Here is a 20,060-nt window from a genome sequence, read left to right as displayed (position 1 = left end):
CACTGTAAATGTTGTATTGACTTGTAAAATAGCCCTTGAAAAAAACTATACTTACAGCTTTTTTTATTTATTTTGATTTTTTACATAATTTTGTCTAATTTGATTTGAACATGTATGGCAATCCTACTTGTCTATACTTGAAAGCGAAACACATCTTCAGGGATTCCCCGAAATACAATAATAGAATAATATGTAGCTACAAGTGTGATCCTGTAATTGGCTTTCCATCTCTTATGAATTGGTGCTACTTTGTATTGATAGCTGTTGGATCTCCAAAATATAAATAAATACCTAATAGATACGCTTACTCGCTTAAAATCGGAGTGAAAGAATGGAGGTCCCTCTATTCTAAGCCTATTCCTTATTTGCTTGATAACTGCTGCGCATGAATCAATAAAGAAACCTATACAAATTGTAAAATATATGTACGTATCGTATATTTAGGTACCAAGTACCAATTTTTCGTAAGCATGGGACCTGCTATGAGTTTTGCTTTCTTTTGGCAATTTTGCTGACAAGGGGTACGGGGAGTTGATGATTGCAAAAATTCTGCTTATGTAATACTTAAACGGCTCCTTATCGCAATTAACCAAAAAGTAGATAGTGTTTTCACATAGCTTGGGTACGGTGATGACTGTCATCTCCATACAATTTATAAAATTAATACTCAAAATATGTATTGAGCCGTCACCGTACCCAAGCGTACATGTGAAAAATACTATAAAATGAAACATATTATAAATATTTAATAGTTTACTAAAATCAATAACAAGTAAGTATTTATAAAGTTTAAAAATATCCGAATTTATTTCGTGATCATGATCACAGTTTCAGGCTCTACCTACATTTTAAAAAAAATTGCTCGTGTGATGCGCCTTAAGCATGTAAAGTTGAAAACCTTTATTTTAAATAAGTAAAGGAAGTAAAGGTATAAAAACATGATAAAGTGTGGTAAAAAATATACAATACAATCTGTAAACATTATAATCGTAATTTTGTCTGGCAAACTAACTCAAAAAATGTTTTCGGTACTTAAGTAGAAGTTTTTAAGTGCAAACTTTTTTTGGGCAGTCTACAACAACTTATACATAAAATGAATACCTAAACTATCTCTCATAAATGCTCTGAGCTCTGTTATAAATCAACACAACCTCTTAAAGTTTATGCTTTTTAGTTCATAATCGTCTTGACAAGACTAGTAAATGGTTCTTGGAAGAAATTACAAGTCGCGAGCTATATTAGGTACTGGTACTGGTTAATACTGGAACGTTTTTCACATAATTTCAATTTCAATTAATTTCAATTATTTATTTGATTCGAATCATTTTGATCCATATAGTGTTAGTAAATACAACAAAACTTAGAATGAAATAAGGTTAGTGACATACAATTACAATTCACAAAACACACACATAAATTATAAAATAAAATACAATAACAGCTAGTATAAAATTTATAGTCTATAAATTGTAAATACAGATGACAATCACAATGAAAAAATCAACGATGATCAACTCTGGCTAACGTGGAAAAAAGGAAAAATAGATTTACATTTATAATTTATAGTTTTTACTTTTAGACAGCAAGACAGCATTCCTTAATGAAATGCTATAATATTTCAACGCCGGGTCCTCGATAACGAACTCACAGTCGGTCACTCCGTTATCCTTCAAAAACTCTGTTTTACGCAGCCAATCTAAATACAGCTTCAAATACCTATCCCCAGGATCTAAATCTGTGTGCCCCATACAAAATATCCTATACGCATCTTCCCCGTACTTCCCTATGCCATAGAGATCGCTAGCCCGACGCCATTTTGACGAAACGAACTGATAAGTCAACTTCCAAATCATATGCCCTCGTTTCCTTAATCCTAAAGTATCAAAAAAACGTTCCAATGACGTAGGAGCGTCGTTTAAAACGTGATACGGGGTGGGATATTCTAGAAAGAATTTTAGCATGTGGGGCCTAGCGGTTTTGCCTGATGTCTTCGTTAGGAAGATTGTTGCTATTAACATCGCCCAGGGGTTTGAGGAAAATTCTTCTTCGAAGACGTAGTGCGGTGATAGTGGCATTTCCCTTGGAGTTATGTTATAGAAGGGGTCTATTTTGATTGGTTCTTGTTCTTGTATAGTGAGCTGGGAGAGGCTGAGTAGGTCCGGGTCGTCGAGGGAGCACTGGCTGGAGTTTTGAGATTCTTGGGAAGAATCAAGATTTGTTGATAGTGTTCTATTGGGACTCTTCTCTGGTAATGTGGAGTCTTCTTGGAAGAACCTGCTGACGCAAAGCTCGGGAGTTGTCATGATGGTACCTGGAATAGAAAATATATATGTATAATTTAATTTAATTAAATAAAAAAAAGGTGAAATTTGACTAAAATTTGAATGAGCCGATTTGAGTGTAATGTTTTCAATTAAAAGTCTTCTTTTGAATTGTGTGTCGATTCGATTCTTAGATTAACTCAATTTATGGATGGATTAGATTAGGTTTTAAGTTACTAAATGGTGTTGTAACGTTGTCGAGGTTTTTTTAATCTAGCTAGATAGGAGAATATTTTAAACAACTAATTTATCCGATCATAATCTTAGATTTTGCTATCGCTATAAAAAATAGTTAACGAATCATCAAATTCAATCAGTCAAAAAACGCATTGGCGTCCAAAAGGTTAATGATGACACAATTCGTAAACAGCCAATTCATTGAATTCGAATCCAACACCCGGATGAAGCTTGACAAAGTTCAAAAGTACAAAAACTATTAAATCACACGCCGAAATACCATCGGCATGCGTGGGTTTTGCCCGAGGCTATTGTACAATCACCATCAGATATATCGAAGCGGCCGAGGTGTTCACACATATCTGAACACGCCTCTATTATGAAGACGTTATGGCGAATGTACCATCAACTACAGAACGATCACAAAAACTTAATAATACAAATGGCAATGAGCGCACTGTATTTTATTGTACCACTTGCCTCACTATCTTGCGGTTGGTTCGTAAACAAACTTGGCGCTGATTTACTTGTAGAAGTTTTTGCAAAGATATGAAAATAGATTTTGAAGCAGTTTTGAGGAATAATACTAATTTATACATCACATTTTTACTCAGTAACATAATACTTACAAATCAGCTTAATCCGGCCAAGCCAGTACCAGTCTATAGCTGTCTATAAGACTAGGTTACTAAACTAGCTGATTATAACATTTTTTTACAAAGCCTCATTTAAAGAAAGTTCAGAAACTTTTTTGTGTAAAATAAATAAGGACCTAAGGATTTTATTTAAAACTTTAAAAAAACGTTCGCGAATTCCCATCCAACATGGACCTTAATGATTAAATACATTAAATCAACGTTGCTCAGTTGTTGTTGTTGCCTTATTTGGTTTTGGTACCTACATAAGTATAGTTTATTCTATAAAAACGTTAAAGTCGGTTGCTATACTACATTTTGGTATGTTAATTGAGTTATGTGAACTTTATTATAATTTAAACCTACCAGCCTTAAATAACTTGCCACGAATGAATGCCAAGTCCAATTTACATTATACACTGTCTGACCAAAGGACCAAAGTTCAGTGAACTTTGGTACCGCAATTGCCGCACCTTTTTATAAATCGGACTTTTGTAACATAAACAGAAATAGACTAATTAAAGGTAATTAGACTTTTTCTTTTTTATGATGTCACTATTACCCAAGTAGTATCATTATACTAAAAGCTATGTTAAAATTGCTTGCACCGATTTTTTTACTTGGTTTTGATTAATAACATGCAATCTGTAATAAAATTTGCTGTAGGTACCTTCATAATAATATAGGTACTTAACAGCCGTATTAATTGAAACTTTCCAAGTATCTATATACATATACTTATATGCACACGGCAATACTGATCTAATAATGGAGCCTGACGGCTAATGGAACTTTTCAGTGGGTATTAGTAGACACCTCGAGATTGGGCTCATACGAGTATGAATACTATGAATCGTATTGACGAATCCCGTTCTCTGGGGGCACTTGCTGATGCCGACTGTAGATACTTCTACAGTCGGCAAGCAAAAAATGTTTTTTTGCACTCATAACTTTTTTGCTAAATATTTTCCATCAATTATGTAGGTATAATATTTACCTATCTAGATGATAGGTAAATAAAGACACAACGATAAAATGAAAATTAATAATCTACTTTCCCAACAAACCAAAACTTGTTTAATTATGGAAGTCAATCACGATCACGATAATTTAACGTTATGCAAATAAATGTGTCGATGTTTGCAATAGCATAAAATGTGACTGTCGTTTTTAAATGATTTGTAATCATTATGTTGAAATTATAGATAAGTTAAGTAAGGTAGGTATTAACTATTAAAATAGTAGACCAGGTAATGGTAAAAAAGTGTGTGCGTGTAAACTTTACGCGCGATCTCGCGCGATTGAAGTAAAACTTCTTTGCTTTGCTTGCTTCTTGTTTCGCTATGTGTCACTACTGAGCGTTACTTTAGTCGCGCCTAAAGAAGTTTTACTTGAATAAAGATATGCGTACTTAGACATATGTATAGTATATAAGTAATACAAACTAAACTCTCTAAAGAAATTTAGGGTGATTGCATGCATGCAAGCAAAAATATGTAAGTACATAAAACATTATTATGATGGCCTCCTAGCCTATCGGTAGTGACCCTGCCTACGAAGAAGCTAAAGGTCCCGGGTTCGAATCCTGGTAAGAGCATTTATTTGCGTGTTTAACACAAATATTTGTTCCTGAGTTATGGATGTTTTCTATTTACTTATATAAGTATTTACATATTTATCTATATATTATATATATCGTCGTCTACATTACCTTAAACACAAGCCTTATTGTGCTTACTGTAGAACTAGGTCGATCTGTGTAAAATTTTTTTTTTTTTTTTAATAACCTGTAGTATCCCACTGCTGGGCAAAGACCTCTCCCTTAGATTTCCATGACTCCCGTTGTTGAGCTGTCTCCGGCCAGTTATTAGTGTCTAAGTCGTCCCGCCATCTCCGCCTGGGCCTGCCACGTCCGCGCTTCTTTTGCGGCATCCACTTGGTGGCTATACTAGCCCACCTATTCGGATGCATGCGGCAGACGTGACCTGCCCAGTCCCACTTCAGCCTAGCGGTCTTCTCCCCTACGTCAGATATGCCTGTTCTGGAGCGCAGTGTAGTGTTTCGGATGCGATCCATCCTTGTGACACCTAGAATGCTGCGCTCCATTGCTCTCTGGCAAACCTTCAATTTGGACTTGACTCTCGGTGAGCGACCATGTTTGGGCACCGTAGGTTAGGACAGGCAGAATACACATGTCAACGAGTTTACGCTTTAGTGACATTGGAAGGTCCCCCTTCATTAGCTCCTTCATGGACCAGTAGCTCTTCCAGGCGTTTTGAACACGGCGCTCAAATTGACCTATAATATTTATTTATTTATTTTATATAAATTAATCTATTGTTAATAATTGTATTCTTCGATTTCACTCTACTTTGTTGCACTCTTGCATATGATTATCTGATCTATCTCCAACAGAAAATACACAAGATTCGTCAACTTCTTAGTTTACATGAATTCTACCTTTTCAAATATTTAACAATAGTGCGAACTTGTAAAACAAAGCCAACTGCGTCTTTGCTAGTTTATCCCAAAACAAATTAACACGAAACTGTTTCTTCTTTACTCAAGTATGTCTCAGAAGTCTCAGAGTCTTTGCCATGGAGATGACGAGACGCAACGCAACATAGTATGTACGTGGAATTTAGTAATTTTACAGAATAACTAATAGTACTACCGTACAGAAAATTCACTCCTTCACAAAAGTCAGATTTAGGTATAAAATAATACCTATACTCGCCGCCTGCAAGCACAATTGAAACTTATAACCGCGCACGAACCGTGAATCTTCTTTGCGCGCCGCAGTTTTATGACCGAGCTGCGAGTGTCGGCACGGGGTTGTCACTTGACAAGTTTTTGTACCTATACCTACTGATTTATTATTTTTAAGATACATATGTAGGAATTATAAACGTTGATTCTGTAAACATAACTTTTTTATCCGGAGATAGTATGTCTGATCCTCACGGAAGTAGGTATGCCACAGAAGTAATTATTCCTTTGAAAATATGTCGGTCAATATAGTCCGGAATTTAAAAAAATGTTATTTCTGCTTCCTTGTTCTTCCGTTTATTCAGACATCCGTAAACAGAACAAAATCTATAGATTTAGGTTTCGATTCGAAGGCATTATGTATTTTTCAATTTCGCGCGAGTCGAGCGGCAGCCCATTGCCATACGCCTGCCCGGGAGGCGCGCCGGCCAAATGTACCTAAACTGCGAAGTGACACCCCCCTGGTAAATTCGCAGTCTGTAAATAAATATAATAAAGTTACTAACCATAATAAGACAATTGTTTAAGGAAAAACATATGTAAAATTATGTATCTAATACAGCTAATATCTTACAATTACGATGAAATGAAATTCCCGGATACAAGTAGATATATACATTCTAACCGTAAGGTAAACTCAGAACATAATCTGAAACTAGGTATTTTTAATTATATTTTCATCACACCAGCTCGTGAAGTTTATTCTTAAAGAGAGCCTTTTCTTATTTTAATGTAGGCTACATAAAAAAAAGAGAAGGCTCTCTTTGATTGATGATCAATGATTGTATCATCATCACGACCATATATACATTAAACTTACGTCCCAATGCACATGGCAAAGTAGCCACGTTAGCACAATGTGGATTGGGGACTTCACACACACCAATAATGAATGTTATAAATTATAAATATTTAATTTTTTATTTAAAACATTCAAAAGTGAATCTTAACAACACTATAACCTAGATGAACCAGTTTTTCGGCCTCGTTAGCCTCTGGTTTAAAAATTATATCGAATTATTACTTTACAAATGAATCTCGCAAAAACTCGGACAAAATAATCATTTTAAATATGAACACTAGTTTGATCGAATTGTCGTTTTCATACGCCTAAATTTCATCGAAATCGCTGGAACCATTTTTGGGAAATTATCAAAAATAGGTATTACTCAAATGTACCTGAAAAAATATTATAGAGATTATATTCCGCTACTGTATATCAGTCAGTATCTGACATTCGTTATGATTCATTTTACTTATACCTGATGTTAATGCCAAAAACATCTGGATAAACAACACTCATTAAGCCATTTTCATTTCACACATTCATTAAGTCATGCGTCATTGTTATGGTAATTTATCGTTTAAATAACATGTCTACGAATAAAATTAAGTTAAAACATGCAGTATTAAATAAAAGTAATAAATACTTGGTAATAAAGTTTTAGTAGAAGAAGGAGGCAGGGCCACTAATAGAAACAAGTAAAAGGTCTATAGAAATATACATTATACATATATCAGTCAGTATCTAGCATTCGTTATGATTTTATTTATTTTCTTTTCTTGTTACAAACTGTGTTAAAAACTAATGCACTATACAAATTAATGATAAAAGAAAGAGTATAAACAAGAAATGACAAGCAACAAAACAATTTCAAGTGACATCTAGAGTTTCACAGTACGCCAGACATGTCCGACGTAATATATATTTGCCCAGGGAGTTGCAAAACCATCACTTGCTGGTGCCCATGGCAGAAGCGAGTTCAACAATCTTAGGCAGTGCGCTACAGTGCGTGTGGTTGGGACTGCCAATAGACCTGTACCGCTGGCTATATTTTGACCCCTAGGTTATAAAAATATTAAAGTCAATTCTGTTTTCGCTTATGAATACTTTGTTAAGATGTAAATCTTACATTTTGTTTTGTGTCATATATATAATTTGCTTTTCTAGTAATTTGTTATTTTGTGGTAATTATTTTTTATTTTGAATTATCTTGGAGAAAAAAATATTCGAGAGAAAACATGTAACTGTGTTGCATTTAGGATAGTGTTTTTAGTGTGAAAACATAGTTTGTGTCAATTACGTCCACTGCAATCTGATACTATGTCATAATATTCTAAATGACACAAAAAAAAATTAGAGTTAAAAAAAATTACTTAGGTCGAATTTAATCGTTTAAATAGTTCCATTAAATGATTTTGTGTCTTATTAAGGCATAGCTTCATAAGATATTTGATGATTTTGTTGTAACAGGCTGTCACCGTTACAAAAGAATATTAAAGATATTAGAGTTTACATCTTATTAATTTGAAATGCGGGATAAATAAGATGTATGAATTTGTGTCACTTGCATCCACTGCATAAACAAATATTACAAAAATATTATTTGCGTTCAAACGAAGCTAGCGGGCGGTCTGAATGGGCAACGGAGGCCGTGCAGGGTGGGGCCGCGGTGTGACCTTGCCGTACGCAACGCATGTTTACTTCGCCTGTGCGCCAAATTAACGCAACTTATTCAAAGAAGTTACGCAAACAACACAACAACAAGCAACAAGCAAGCAAAGAATGCGTCGAATTATCTTTTACCTATTTAAAACTCATAGATATTGTACAATGTCACCATTATGCAAAAGAACTGTAAGTACATGTTTGATTTGCGAGCGAGCTGGCAACAATGCGCAGGGAAATCTTAAAAATATCGCGTTTACGTGAACGCCACATACATTTGTGACAGTGATAGGGAAAAGGTACCAATAAAGTAAAATTTGGTTATTAATACCGTGACTTTCTTTCATTCTTTGATAAAAAAAATTGCTATTTATGCAACAAGTGCGGAAATCATCTTTACGCACGTGTATCATACAATGTTTTACTATGCATTGTGCGAGTAAATAAAAAAACATGTCATGGCAAATAAGTTTAATTATTAAAAGGAGTGTTTTAAATCGACACGAGTTGCGAATTACCTATTCGCACGTGTATCGTACGTTTTACAGTACATATGGCCCTTTAAACTTTCGACATATGCACGGTAAGTGCTCTTTTCCGCACTAGTGCGAGAAAGTAGCACCATATGTACTGTAAAAAAAAATTGAAAACAAAAAGCACTTGTGCGGAAAAGCAGTACTTTCCGCACGATATGGCTCCGTAGGAAACGCACTTTTCGAGCACATGCATTGTAAAAAAATATATAGGACTGTATCTCCTAAACCATGCGTCGTAGCGCAAAAATAATAAAATTTTCGTTCCCCTTTAAGAAACCCTTAATTAAAACTTAAAAAAAACCAGGAAAAAAACTTTATAGAGCTATTATAGCTATATATATAGATATAATATCTCCTAAACCGTGCGTGGTGGCGCAAAAATAATAAAATTTTCGTTTCCCTTTATGCAACCCATAATTTATATTTAAAAAAAAAACGCAAAATTTAAAAAAAAATCATTATAGGGCTGTATCTCTTAAACCATGCGTCGTAGCGCAAAAATAATTTAAAAAAAACCCCTTTAAGAAACCCGTAATTAATACTTTTTATGCAACCCATAATTTATATTTAAAAAAAAACGCAAAATTAAAAAAAAAAATCTTTATAGGGCTGTATCTCCTAAACCATGCGTCGTAGCGCAAAAATAATAAAATTTTCGTTCCCCTTTATGCAACCCATAATTTATATTTAAAAAAAAAAACGCAAAATTAAAAAAAAAAATTATAGGGCTGTATCTCTTAAACCATGCGTCGTAGCGCAAAAATAATTTAAAAAACCCCTTTAAGAAACCCGTAATTAATAAAATAAAACTATGAAAACGGATTATATCGCGTATATTGAATTTATACTACATCCCGACGTTTCGAACTCTTTACAGCGTTCGTGGTCAACGGGTGACTGAGGAAAAATTACAAAATGCAAAAATACCCACATACTAAAATAATGAACAATCATAGACTACAAACTTTAAGGCTGGTTGTACATGCAAAATCGGTTCATAAGGCTAGTTATACACTATAATTATTTTTCAAGTAAAGATATATATATATACGCGATAAAAATAAACTATGCCGGCTCCAACCCTACACCACGGACCCGAGAAGATTTAATTCCCTCCTAAATTGTAGGAGGGTATCCCAATATGGGACCGGCAACAAACTCGGCGGGACACATCTTTTCAAAACATCAGAATGTCCAGCATCATCCAACACTACGGTCTCACAGTCTATGTCTCGCTTGCTCCTTTATCAGGTGGACTACAGGATCCCAAGCTGGTGGTAGAGAAAAGCCATCTTCCCTATTAAAGTTTGGATATTTCTTAATCTCAATGGCCTCGCGCAGCATTCTGGGTATGTAACGCTTCTCCTTGGCAAGAACCAGAGGCTTTTCAAACTTGATTGAGTGATTGGCTTTATCCATGACATGCTCACAGACAGCAGACCTAGGTCGACGGTGCTTGACATCAGCTATGTGTTCCTTCACCCGAGTGGAAATGCTCCGTTTCGTCTGCCCGACATATGATAGGCCACACTCACAGTCCAGCCTGTATACTCCTGCAGTCTGTAGAGGGGTATTGCATTTTACAGGCCTCAGGAATTGTGACATCTTCTTCATTGGCTTGAAATATGTTTTTATAGAAGCACGCTTCAAGATGTGGCTGATCCTGTCCTTGACCAGAGAGAGTCCGTGAGATCATGGTCAGTTTTGACGTCCAGTCGCTATTTACAAGCCTACCGGTACAAGACTGCATTGAAATTGTCAAGAAGAGGTTATGTGAGCAGAACATGTCAGAGGAATATGCTAAGCTGTTGGAACATTGCCTTACATCTGGCTACTTGCTATGGAATGGTGAATTCTATCTTCAAGTCGACGGTGTGGCCATGGGGTCTCCGGTGTCTCCAGTAGTCGCTGACATCTTTATGGAGGACTTCGAGGAGAGGGCACTCTCATTGGCTCCTGTGCGACCGAAGATATTTAAAAGATACGTAGATGACACTTTTACTATACTTCCAAAAAGTAGTGTTTCAACTTTCTTGGATCACCTAAATTCCATCCATAGCAAAATAAAATTTACTATGGAGTTGGAAAAAGACTGTTCTCTCCCCTTCTTAGATGTATTGGTAAAAAGAAATCCTGATAACACCCTAGGTCGCACTGTGTATAGGAAACCTACTCATACTGATAGGTACTTAAATGGCAAATCGCATCACCATCCCAGTCAACTTGTTACAGTAGGCAAATCTTTGTTTCAGAGAGCCCAGAGGATATGTGATGACCAGCATCTGGCCGCGGAGCTCCAGCATGCCAGGCGCGCGCTCCAGGCAAACGAGCTCAGGATACCGCGGGTCAACCAGAGGTCCCACATTAAGATCCCCACAGTCGAGCGCAGGCCTGCCATTCTGCCTTTTGTCAGGGGGGTCACGGACAGGATCAGCCACATCTTGAAGCGTGCTTCTATAAAAACATATTTCAAGCCAATGAAGAAGATGTCACAATTCCTGAGGCCTGTAAAATGCAATACCCCTCTACAGACTGCAGGAGTATACAGGCTGGACTGTGAGTGTGGCCTATCATATGTCGGGCAGACGAAACGGAGCATTTCCACTCGGGTGAAGGAACACATAGCTGATGTCAAGCACCGTCGACCTAGGTCTGCTGTCTGTGAGCATGTCATGGATAAAGCCAATCACTCAATCAAGTTTGATAAGCCTCTGGTTCTTGCCAAGGAGAAGCGTTACATACCCAGAATGCTGCGCGAGGCCATTGAGATTAAGAAATATCCAAACTTTAATAGGGAAGATGGCTTTTCTCTACCACCAGCTTGGGATCCTGTAGTCCACCTGATAAAGGAGCAAGCGAGACATAGACTGTGAGACCGTAGTGTTGGATGATGCTGGACATTCTGATGTTTTGAAAAGATGTGTCCCGCCGAGTTTGTTGCCGGTCCCATATTGGGATACCCTCCTACAATTTAGGAGGGAATTAAATCTTCTCGGGTCCGTGGTGTAGGGTTGGAGCCGGCATAGTTTATTTTTATCGCGTATATATATATATATATATCTTTACTTGAAAAATAATTATAGTGTATAACTAGCCTTATGAACCGATTTTGCATGTACAACCAGCCTTAAAGTTTGTAGTCTATGATTGTTCATTATTTTAGTATGTGGGTATTTTTGCATTTTGTAATTTTTCCTCAGTCACCCGTTGACCACGAACGCTGTAAAGAGTTCGAAACGTCGGGATGTAGTATAAATTCAATATACGCGATATAATCCGTTTTCATAGTTTTATTTCATGAGTAACTATCGCGGTAACCGAAGACAATATTATGTACACCGTAATTAATACTTAAAAAAAAAAAACAAAAAAAAAAACCAGGAAAAAAAACTTTATAGAGCTGTATCTCCTAAACCGTGCGTGGTACCGCAAAAACAATAAAATTTTCGTTCCCCTTTATGCAACTCATAATTTATATTTAAAAAAACGCAAAATTAAAAAAAAAAATCTTTATAGGGCTGTATCTCCTAAACCATGTGTCGTAGCGCAAAAATAATAAAATTTTCGTTCCCCTTTATGAAACTCCAAAGTAATATACAAAAAACACAATGTAAAAAAGAAAAAAAGAAAAAAAAAACAATAAAAAAATCTTTATAGGGCTGTATCTCCTAAACCATGCGTCGTAGCGCAAAAATAATAAAATTTTCGTTCCCCTTTATACAACCCATAATTTATATTTAAAAAAAAACGCAAAATTTAAAAAAAAATATCATTATAGGGCTGTATCTCTTAAACCATGCGTCGTAGCGCAAAAATAATTTAAAAAACCCCTTTAAGGAACCCGTAATTAATACTTAAAAAAAAAAACAAAAAAAAACCAGGAAAAAAAACTTTATAGAGCTGTATCTCCTAAACCGTGCGTGGTACCGCAAAAACAATAAAATTTTCGTTCCCCTTTATGCAACCCATAATTTATATTTAAAAAAACGCAAAATTTAAAAAAAAATCTTTATAGGGCTGTATCTCCTAAACCATGCGTCGTAGCGCAAAAGTAATAAAATGTTCGTTCCCCTTTATGAAGCCCCAAAATAATATACAAAAACACAAGAAAAAGAAAGAAAAAAATAATAACAAAAAAACTTTATAGGGCTGTATCTCCTAAACCGTGCATCGTAGCGCAAAAATAATCAATATCCGTTCCCCTTTAAGAAGCCCCTAATTAAGATTTAAAAACGCAAAAAAGAAAAAGAGAAAAAAATCATTTTAGGGCTGTATCTCCTAAACCGTGCGTCGTAGCGCAAAAATAATAAAATTTTCGTTCCCTTTTATGAAACCCCAAAGTAATAACAAAAAACGCAATGACAAAAAAAAGAAAAAAAAACAACAAAAAAAACTTTAGGGATGTATCTCCTAAACCGTGCATGGTAGCGAAAAATAATCAAATTTTCGTTCCCCTTAAGAAGCCCTTAATTAAGATTTAGAAACGTAAAAAAGAAAAAGAAAAAAATCTATATAGGGCTGTATCTCCTAAACCGTGCGTCGTAGCGCAAAAATAATCAACTTTTCGGTCCCCTTTATGTAACCATTAATTTATACAAAAAAAAACGCAAAAAAAAAAAGTTTTTTTTTATAGGGCTTGATCTCCTAAACCATGCGTCGTAGCGCAAAAATAATTAAATTTTCGTTCCCCTTTATGAAACCCCAAAGTAATATACAAAAAACACAATGTAAAAAAGAAAAGAAAAAAAAAAAACAATAAAAAAAACTTTATAGGGCTGTATCTCCTAAACCGTGCGTCGTAGCGCAAAAATAATCAAATTTTCTTTCCTCTTTATTCAACCCTTAATTTATATTAAAAAAAAACGCTTTCACTAAACTGCTGTAACTCGGAAACTTAGAATCCACAAAGGGGACTTTACTAAATTATGACACATATTAAAGCCTGACCAGTAATATATGATCATTGTCAAGAGGGCGCTGTTCATTCTCATGTATAGGGTGACAGTTCAGTATAGTATGAAAAAATATTGTATTTAATGAACATCATCATCAATGTAATTAATGTTGCTTGCCACGCTTAAACATAACAAAAATCACAATAAATTGCGTCTTAAAATAAACTTAAAAAGTCTACTAAAAATCGAAACAAAAGTAATTTTTAAGTCGCTGTTGTGACATTCTCAATCAAAAGGTAGGTACCACTTTGTCGTTTACCATAAAGACGAAATTTGATTATATCTTTATACAAATAACCTGTCAGAGAAAGTGGTACCTTTTGATTAGGAACGTCACAAATGTTGGTCAGTATGAGGAGTGCAGCCTACAGTTTATTTTTAATTATATTTATATACCTAGTACGGTAAGATTGATAAGACAATGTAATTATGCCTCCGAATGAAATAAATACACTGTATCGCAAAACTAAGTGGCGAGACAGCTCATAATGCCATCTCTTGGTTGGTCTTAACAAGGGTAAAGGAGATAGTATTAAGATCTCAGTCGCCAGCTGATATTGCGGCAAGTATAATAAGCACCCCACCCGCGTAGGTACCCTTCCCCGCGCACGCCCTTCTTGCTCAATTGAGTTTTATTTTGCCAGATAGTAAAAAAACCGTGGATCAAAATGACCCAAACTATGAATGATGTCTCAATGTGGTATTATAATATTGTAGACGTAAACTTAATAATATGAATTTTTTTTTGTGGCAGATACAGGGTGTTAATTAGAAATTTTTTTTTTTTAAATAAAAGCGGTGGATGAATTTGACACAGATTTGTTTGAATAACATATAACAATGTTCTGTAAAGTACAACACTTCACTTACCGACTCTAATATTTTTTTAGGCGTTTTAGGATCAATATTAGGTATTTATTAAATGCCATTATACCCGTGGATGAAAATGACACAAAATGCGTGTGTACGTCGGAAGCCACTTTGCCTTTACAGGGAAACAAATAATTTCGTCTCGAATATTTTTTTTACAGAATGCTGATTGAAAAAAGAAATACCTAAATTTCTACCTAAGCAAATACCTAGGATGACACAAAATATTATTTTTAGGTTTAATATATGGTCTGGAAACTATATATAAAAAATAAGCAACATTAATATTCTTATAACCTCAGAAGTTATTGGTACAGGTCTACAAGAGATTATGAGTTCGCGGCCTCAGGGGAATTTTGGGCACAAATGGGATAGCGATCCTAATAATTCGTGCTACTTAGATCTGGACAGTCAGCATTGCCACGTAAGACGCTGCACGTTGTACGGAGGTTGGAATTGCGCCTTACTTCAAAGGAATTGAACCCAAGCGACCCTAACAGGTATTTAGTAGGAAAGGATAGTAGGTATATAATATATATATATAATAGTTTTTAACATTCATCATCATTTTACGCCGCACAACACAACTCTATTTATAGAGACGTCTGTGTTAAACATTTCTAAGTATTTGCTCATGAAATATCAGAAAATACTGAAAATCCAAGGCATTCTTCATATATTCATAACGAGACATGGATATTGTGATTGTAACATGAACATGCAAAATCGTAGGTGTCGTGGTACCATTAATGATTTCAAATGAAAACAAAGCAACCATTCCCTAATACAATCGTTCCATTGTTAACTATCAAAGATAAACTGCCCAAGAATAGTTGGATTATATATAAAGTCCTACATACCGGAATTCCGAGGCTTTTTCTTAGTTAAAACTTAGTTAGTGGCGAGCTGCACCCGCCAGTCGACGCGCGCGCCCGATATCGAGCGAACATAAAAATCGAAAAACAAAACATAAACGGATCGATAACGCATTCGAATTTCCGTGAAAAGTTTTGAATTGAGAACACAGTTTGCAAACTGATTCTCGAATGGTTTCAGTATGTTTCCGTGTGAGAATGAGAAATAGTTTCAAGTGTTTGTAATTTAAAGGCGATATACGAGACTAAGTGAGATTTTGTGCGGAAGTGACATCGATTGAACTTGTGCTGTCTGGAAAGTCGAGACTCGAGTGCTATTCGATGGAAACATTATCGATTGTGGATGCTATCGACTGCCGGATACGCTTGTTTAAGAGTTAACTCAAGAGGTATGTTTTTGTATTATATTCTTAAGATAAACTTGATGTGGAATTTTCTTGTGAACGTCTCAAATCCCTAAATGACGATTACATTGATAATGCACATCAATTTTATTTGTAATAAAACAGTGTGAATAAAATACCTGATATAGTTATCATAATTACAAATCTCAACTAACGCAATCTATGTAGAATTCTTATGTCAGACTTACGATGAAATATATCAAGCAGTGTAATACTAATATTATAATAAATTATACTTACTCGTAATTACAAGACCTCGAGACATTATTCCTTTGTTTCACGATAAAAACATACCTAAATCTATAAATAATAAATATGTTTTTTTTTACAATAAAAACCGATTAAGCAAAATAATTAAGAAACAAACAGGCGATTTGCTTACCTACGTCATCTAAGAATAGATTTTTTGTGCAATTAAGACATTTTTGCAATTAGGTGTGTCGTGCAAAAAGGCTTGTCGTCGTAAAATTGCAACACTCAATGCACTACAAACAAACACATATTTAGGTACCTGCAGCCCGCTCCATCACTCGTGCGCGAATCGCGGCGCGAAGCCGCGAACGCGAGTGTGGAGTCGATTTCGCAGATCTGCGACGCTCGCTCCCGCTCCACACTCGCGTTCGCGGCTTTGCTCCGCCATTCGCGCACGAGTGTGGAGCGGGCTTACCAATTAATACAGTCAAAGAATTGGATTTTTGTACCATTTCGTACCATGTGACAGTGACAATCGATAGGTATGAAAGCCGCTAGAGATAATAAAATAAATAAATACTATAGGACAATTTTAGACAGATCGGCTTAGTCCCACAGTAAGCACAATAAGGCTCAAGTTGTGGGTACTAGACGACGATACATATAATATATACTCACATACATAGTAAACATCCATAACTCAGGAGCAAATATTTGTGACAAACACACAATTAAATTTTTAAATTTACTTGAACTTACCGCAAAAAATGCCCGATTTGGAACCACAACCTTACTTCTGCGAAGTTAGTTCTAATGCAAAAAAAAAAAGAATTCTACGTGTAAAGTCTTCATACGACTTAATTAGGGACCCACTGACTATCAGTCCGCCGCGCCGGACGATATCGGCCTATCAGTTACAACAAAAAAATTACAGTTCCGAACAACTGACAGGACGAATAGGACGATATCGTCCGGCGGACTGATAGTCAGTGGGCCCCTTTATAAACGTACGCCACACATGCATACAACGCTCACGCTAATAAATCACTTGCTGACATGATAAAGTAGTTTGCATGTAGGGTTGCCACCTTTTTTCTTTACACACATAGTATTTTTGACAAAATATTGAAAAAATATAGTATTTACTGGGAAAAATTAAAAAAAAAAATAGGACGCCGATTTGAGGCGAATTAAAAATCCAATTCGCATACGATGTGATATCGGTGACATTTGTATAACCCTTTCTTGAGTTATGAAAATATAGTATTTTTCGTACTATATTGTTTTTGTATAATATATAGTACAATTGATTAAAATATAGTACGATACTATATATTATAGTATGGGTGGCAACCCTATTTGCATGTTTGCATGCCAGCAGGGTCCGCTGCCGCTGCACACGCTGGCCCGCAAGGGGACCAATGGTATGCAGTTGGCAACTTTGGCAACCTCGCTATTATTGAATCTATTGATGTTATATCTATTATAACTTATAATAGAGACGATTAAAAAATAAAGGCTGCTAATTTACAAACAAACCCGCGGTGTGACACTGGTCTTCCAGTCTACAAGAAGAGAAAATCATTGATTTAAAGAAAAATAATGTATATATATTTTTTAACTGAAGCTTGCTACTCAGTTCAAGATATTTTGTCGGATTCTGGTTTTTTTAAATGTAGGTACCTTTTAATTTGTCATCTGTATTTTATTACTTATTAAATTTTTGTTTACAAATGCATGCCACATGTCTTCAGTAATTATTTCTTTTGTATGCCACATACGGCGAAGCGATACGTTATTATACTTACATTTAAGACTAGGGCTCCGAAACGAATACCCGTGTTCTTAAGCCCGGCGGTACTAAGAACCCGGTTTACACGGAACCGCCGGGATTCGAAAACGTTTCGAAGGAACGTTCCCAAGAAACGTATCTCAGACACGTATCTCCGTTTACACGGGTACTTAAGACCGCTCCGAACGGGTCCAAATACTCCGAACCAGTTTGAGCCAATGTACAATGGTAACAAGGTCCACTATTATTATGTTGACTTCAGATGAATTCGTTTGTTGTACGATTTTTAAAGTGAAGCTTTTATTCTATCGCCCCAATTTATTAAGTTAAGATTAAAACCGCGATTTTAATACCGTAAATCGAATTAATTTCCGATTTTTTTTAGTTAAATGCCTACAATCCGAAAAAAGTTTCACTTGCACCGTGGTTTCATAAAACCGCACAATTACTTTTTTTTTTAATTGTTTTTAACCGTATTGATAAAACATAGGTACTGAGCCATCTTCCTATGTTTAATAGTAGGTATACATAATTTTTATTTTAAACTATTTATATCATTTAATAAAACCGATTGCTTCTAAGCTAATTACAAAAATTTGATATCGATCATAGTTTTTTTTTATAATTACATAATGGTATAGTATTTTCGTTAATAATAGGTGCAGACAGAATACAATATTAATTAAAAATAACAGTTTAATTATTTCGTGGTTATTTTCATCTCGGATCTATTACTGCCTTGCGAAAACAACAAACCTGCCAACGGCGCAAAAAAGTTATTAGTAGGTACACAAAAGCGGGATTATCGAGTAATTTTACCCAAGAACCATAAAAACCCATACTACCTTGGATAACTTGCGATAATATTGCTAATTACATTAAGATAGATCTTTAAATTAGTAATCATTCATAATTCACTTTGGTCACTTTCGCACTAGCGTTCAGGTAATAAACTTAAATGCGCACGTTGCCGACCGGTGGTCCATCCATCCATTGTTTTCCAATATCCTTTTGTTTGTCATCGTCGAAAACATGTAGGTTCCCAAACTATTATCACAAGTGTCACCGCCAATTACAAGCTTTATGTCGTTGTAATAAGGTCAAAACATCTGCACAAGAAAATGTTTTTTCATTGTTTTGTAGCTGCACCGCAGTAAAAATCGTTTTACTGTGGTAAGAGGTACCTAAAGTAAAAACAATTAGAATTTATTGAGAAGGTGCAATTTTATCAAGTTGATTTAAAGTGTTTATTAATAACTATAGCGACCCGCCCCGGCTTCGCATGGAGAGTCAAGCATAATAAAATACATTCTGTAACAAGTATTCACTTCGGAAGCCATACTAAGAGTTCAATGCCCATTTGTCTGTCACCACTCACTAGGCTGTAGTATCTCATGAACCGTGATAGCTAGACAGTTGAAATTTTTACAGATGTATTTGTACGGAACCTTCGGTGGGCGAGTCCGACTCGCACTTGTCCGGTTTTTTTAGAAGTTAATAATGGATTAATTATTCTTAAAATATAGACAGACAGCCATCGCGCACAAGTCCACCATACATTGATATCAAATAGATTGGGCAGCGTTTTCGATTAAACCAGCGTGATTTTTTCTAACTTCATTAGCAAACATCGTCATATTTCTACCAATTTAAACAAAACCTTAACAAAATATACACATAAACATTCCCAAAGAAAAACTTCATTCATAGGTGAGGTCTGGTTATCGCGAACATACAGACAGACATACGGACCCGGCGGGGGACTTTGTTTTATAAGGTGTACCTACATTATATGACAAGAAATACAATTTCATATCATGTTCTTAAATTAAACTGAAAATAAAGAAGCAAGTTAAAATTGTATTTTTTTATAAATACTTACTTAATGCCAATTTCGAACATTAGTTTGACTTCCTGCCTACATACTGAACTCGATGGTTCTAATTTTTTTTTAAATAGGTACTAGCAGGTTTTTTTTATATTGCTAACCCGCAACGTAAAAAAAAGTAGCTATTTAAAGTGCTATATAAAATACTATACTTTGATAAGAAGCGTGAATACTCTTAATACCTATTGCAAGAAAAA

General features: G+C 35.3%; 2 protein-coding genes across 4 annotated transcripts in view; one reads left to right on the top strand and one right to left on the bottom strand.

Moving 5' to 3' along the window:
* Positions 1-1,438: 1,438 nt before the first annotated feature.
* LOC134750219 (methyl-CpG-binding domain protein 4-like) overlaps positions 1,439-20,060 on the bottom strand; it is a 56,373-nt gene continuing 37,751 nt past the window's right edge. The window contains exons 1-2 of one of the 2 annotated variants that reach the window (XM_063685359.1): positions 15,573-15,687; positions 1,439-2,311 (exon numbers count right to left, since the gene is read on the bottom strand). In XM_063685359.1, coding sequence (XP_063541429.1) covers positions 1,554-2,303 — 750 coding nt within the window. In that variant the 5' untranslated portion in view covers positions 2,304-2,311; positions 15,573-15,687 and the 3' untranslated portion in view covers positions 1,439-1,553. Of the gene's footprint in view, positions 2,312-15,572; positions 15,688-20,060 lie in introns of those variants that run through there. The other variant, XM_063685360.1, reaches the window with a different exon arrangement.
* The window catches only part of LOC134750215 (calcium release-activated calcium channel protein 1-like), a 72,326-nt gene continuing 68,105 nt past the window's right edge, over positions 15,840-20,060 (top strand). For both annotated transcript variants that reach the window (XM_063685354.1, XM_063685351.1), the window contains exon 1: positions 15,840-15,976. The gene's annotated coding sequence lies outside the window, so the exon portion shown is untranslated. The remainder of the gene's footprint in view (positions 15,977-20,060) is intronic.

The sequence above is a fragment of the Cydia strobilella genome, chromosome 19 (assembly GCF_947568885.1).
Source record: "Cydia strobilella chromosome 19, ilCydStro3.1, whole genome shotgun sequence".
NCBI classification, from domain to species: Eukaryota; Metazoa; Arthropoda; class Insecta; order Lepidoptera; family Tortricidae; genus Cydia; species Cydia strobilella.
The sequence above is the reverse complement of the archived record's forward strand: the minus strand, read 5'-3'. Positions and strand labels throughout refer to the sequence as shown.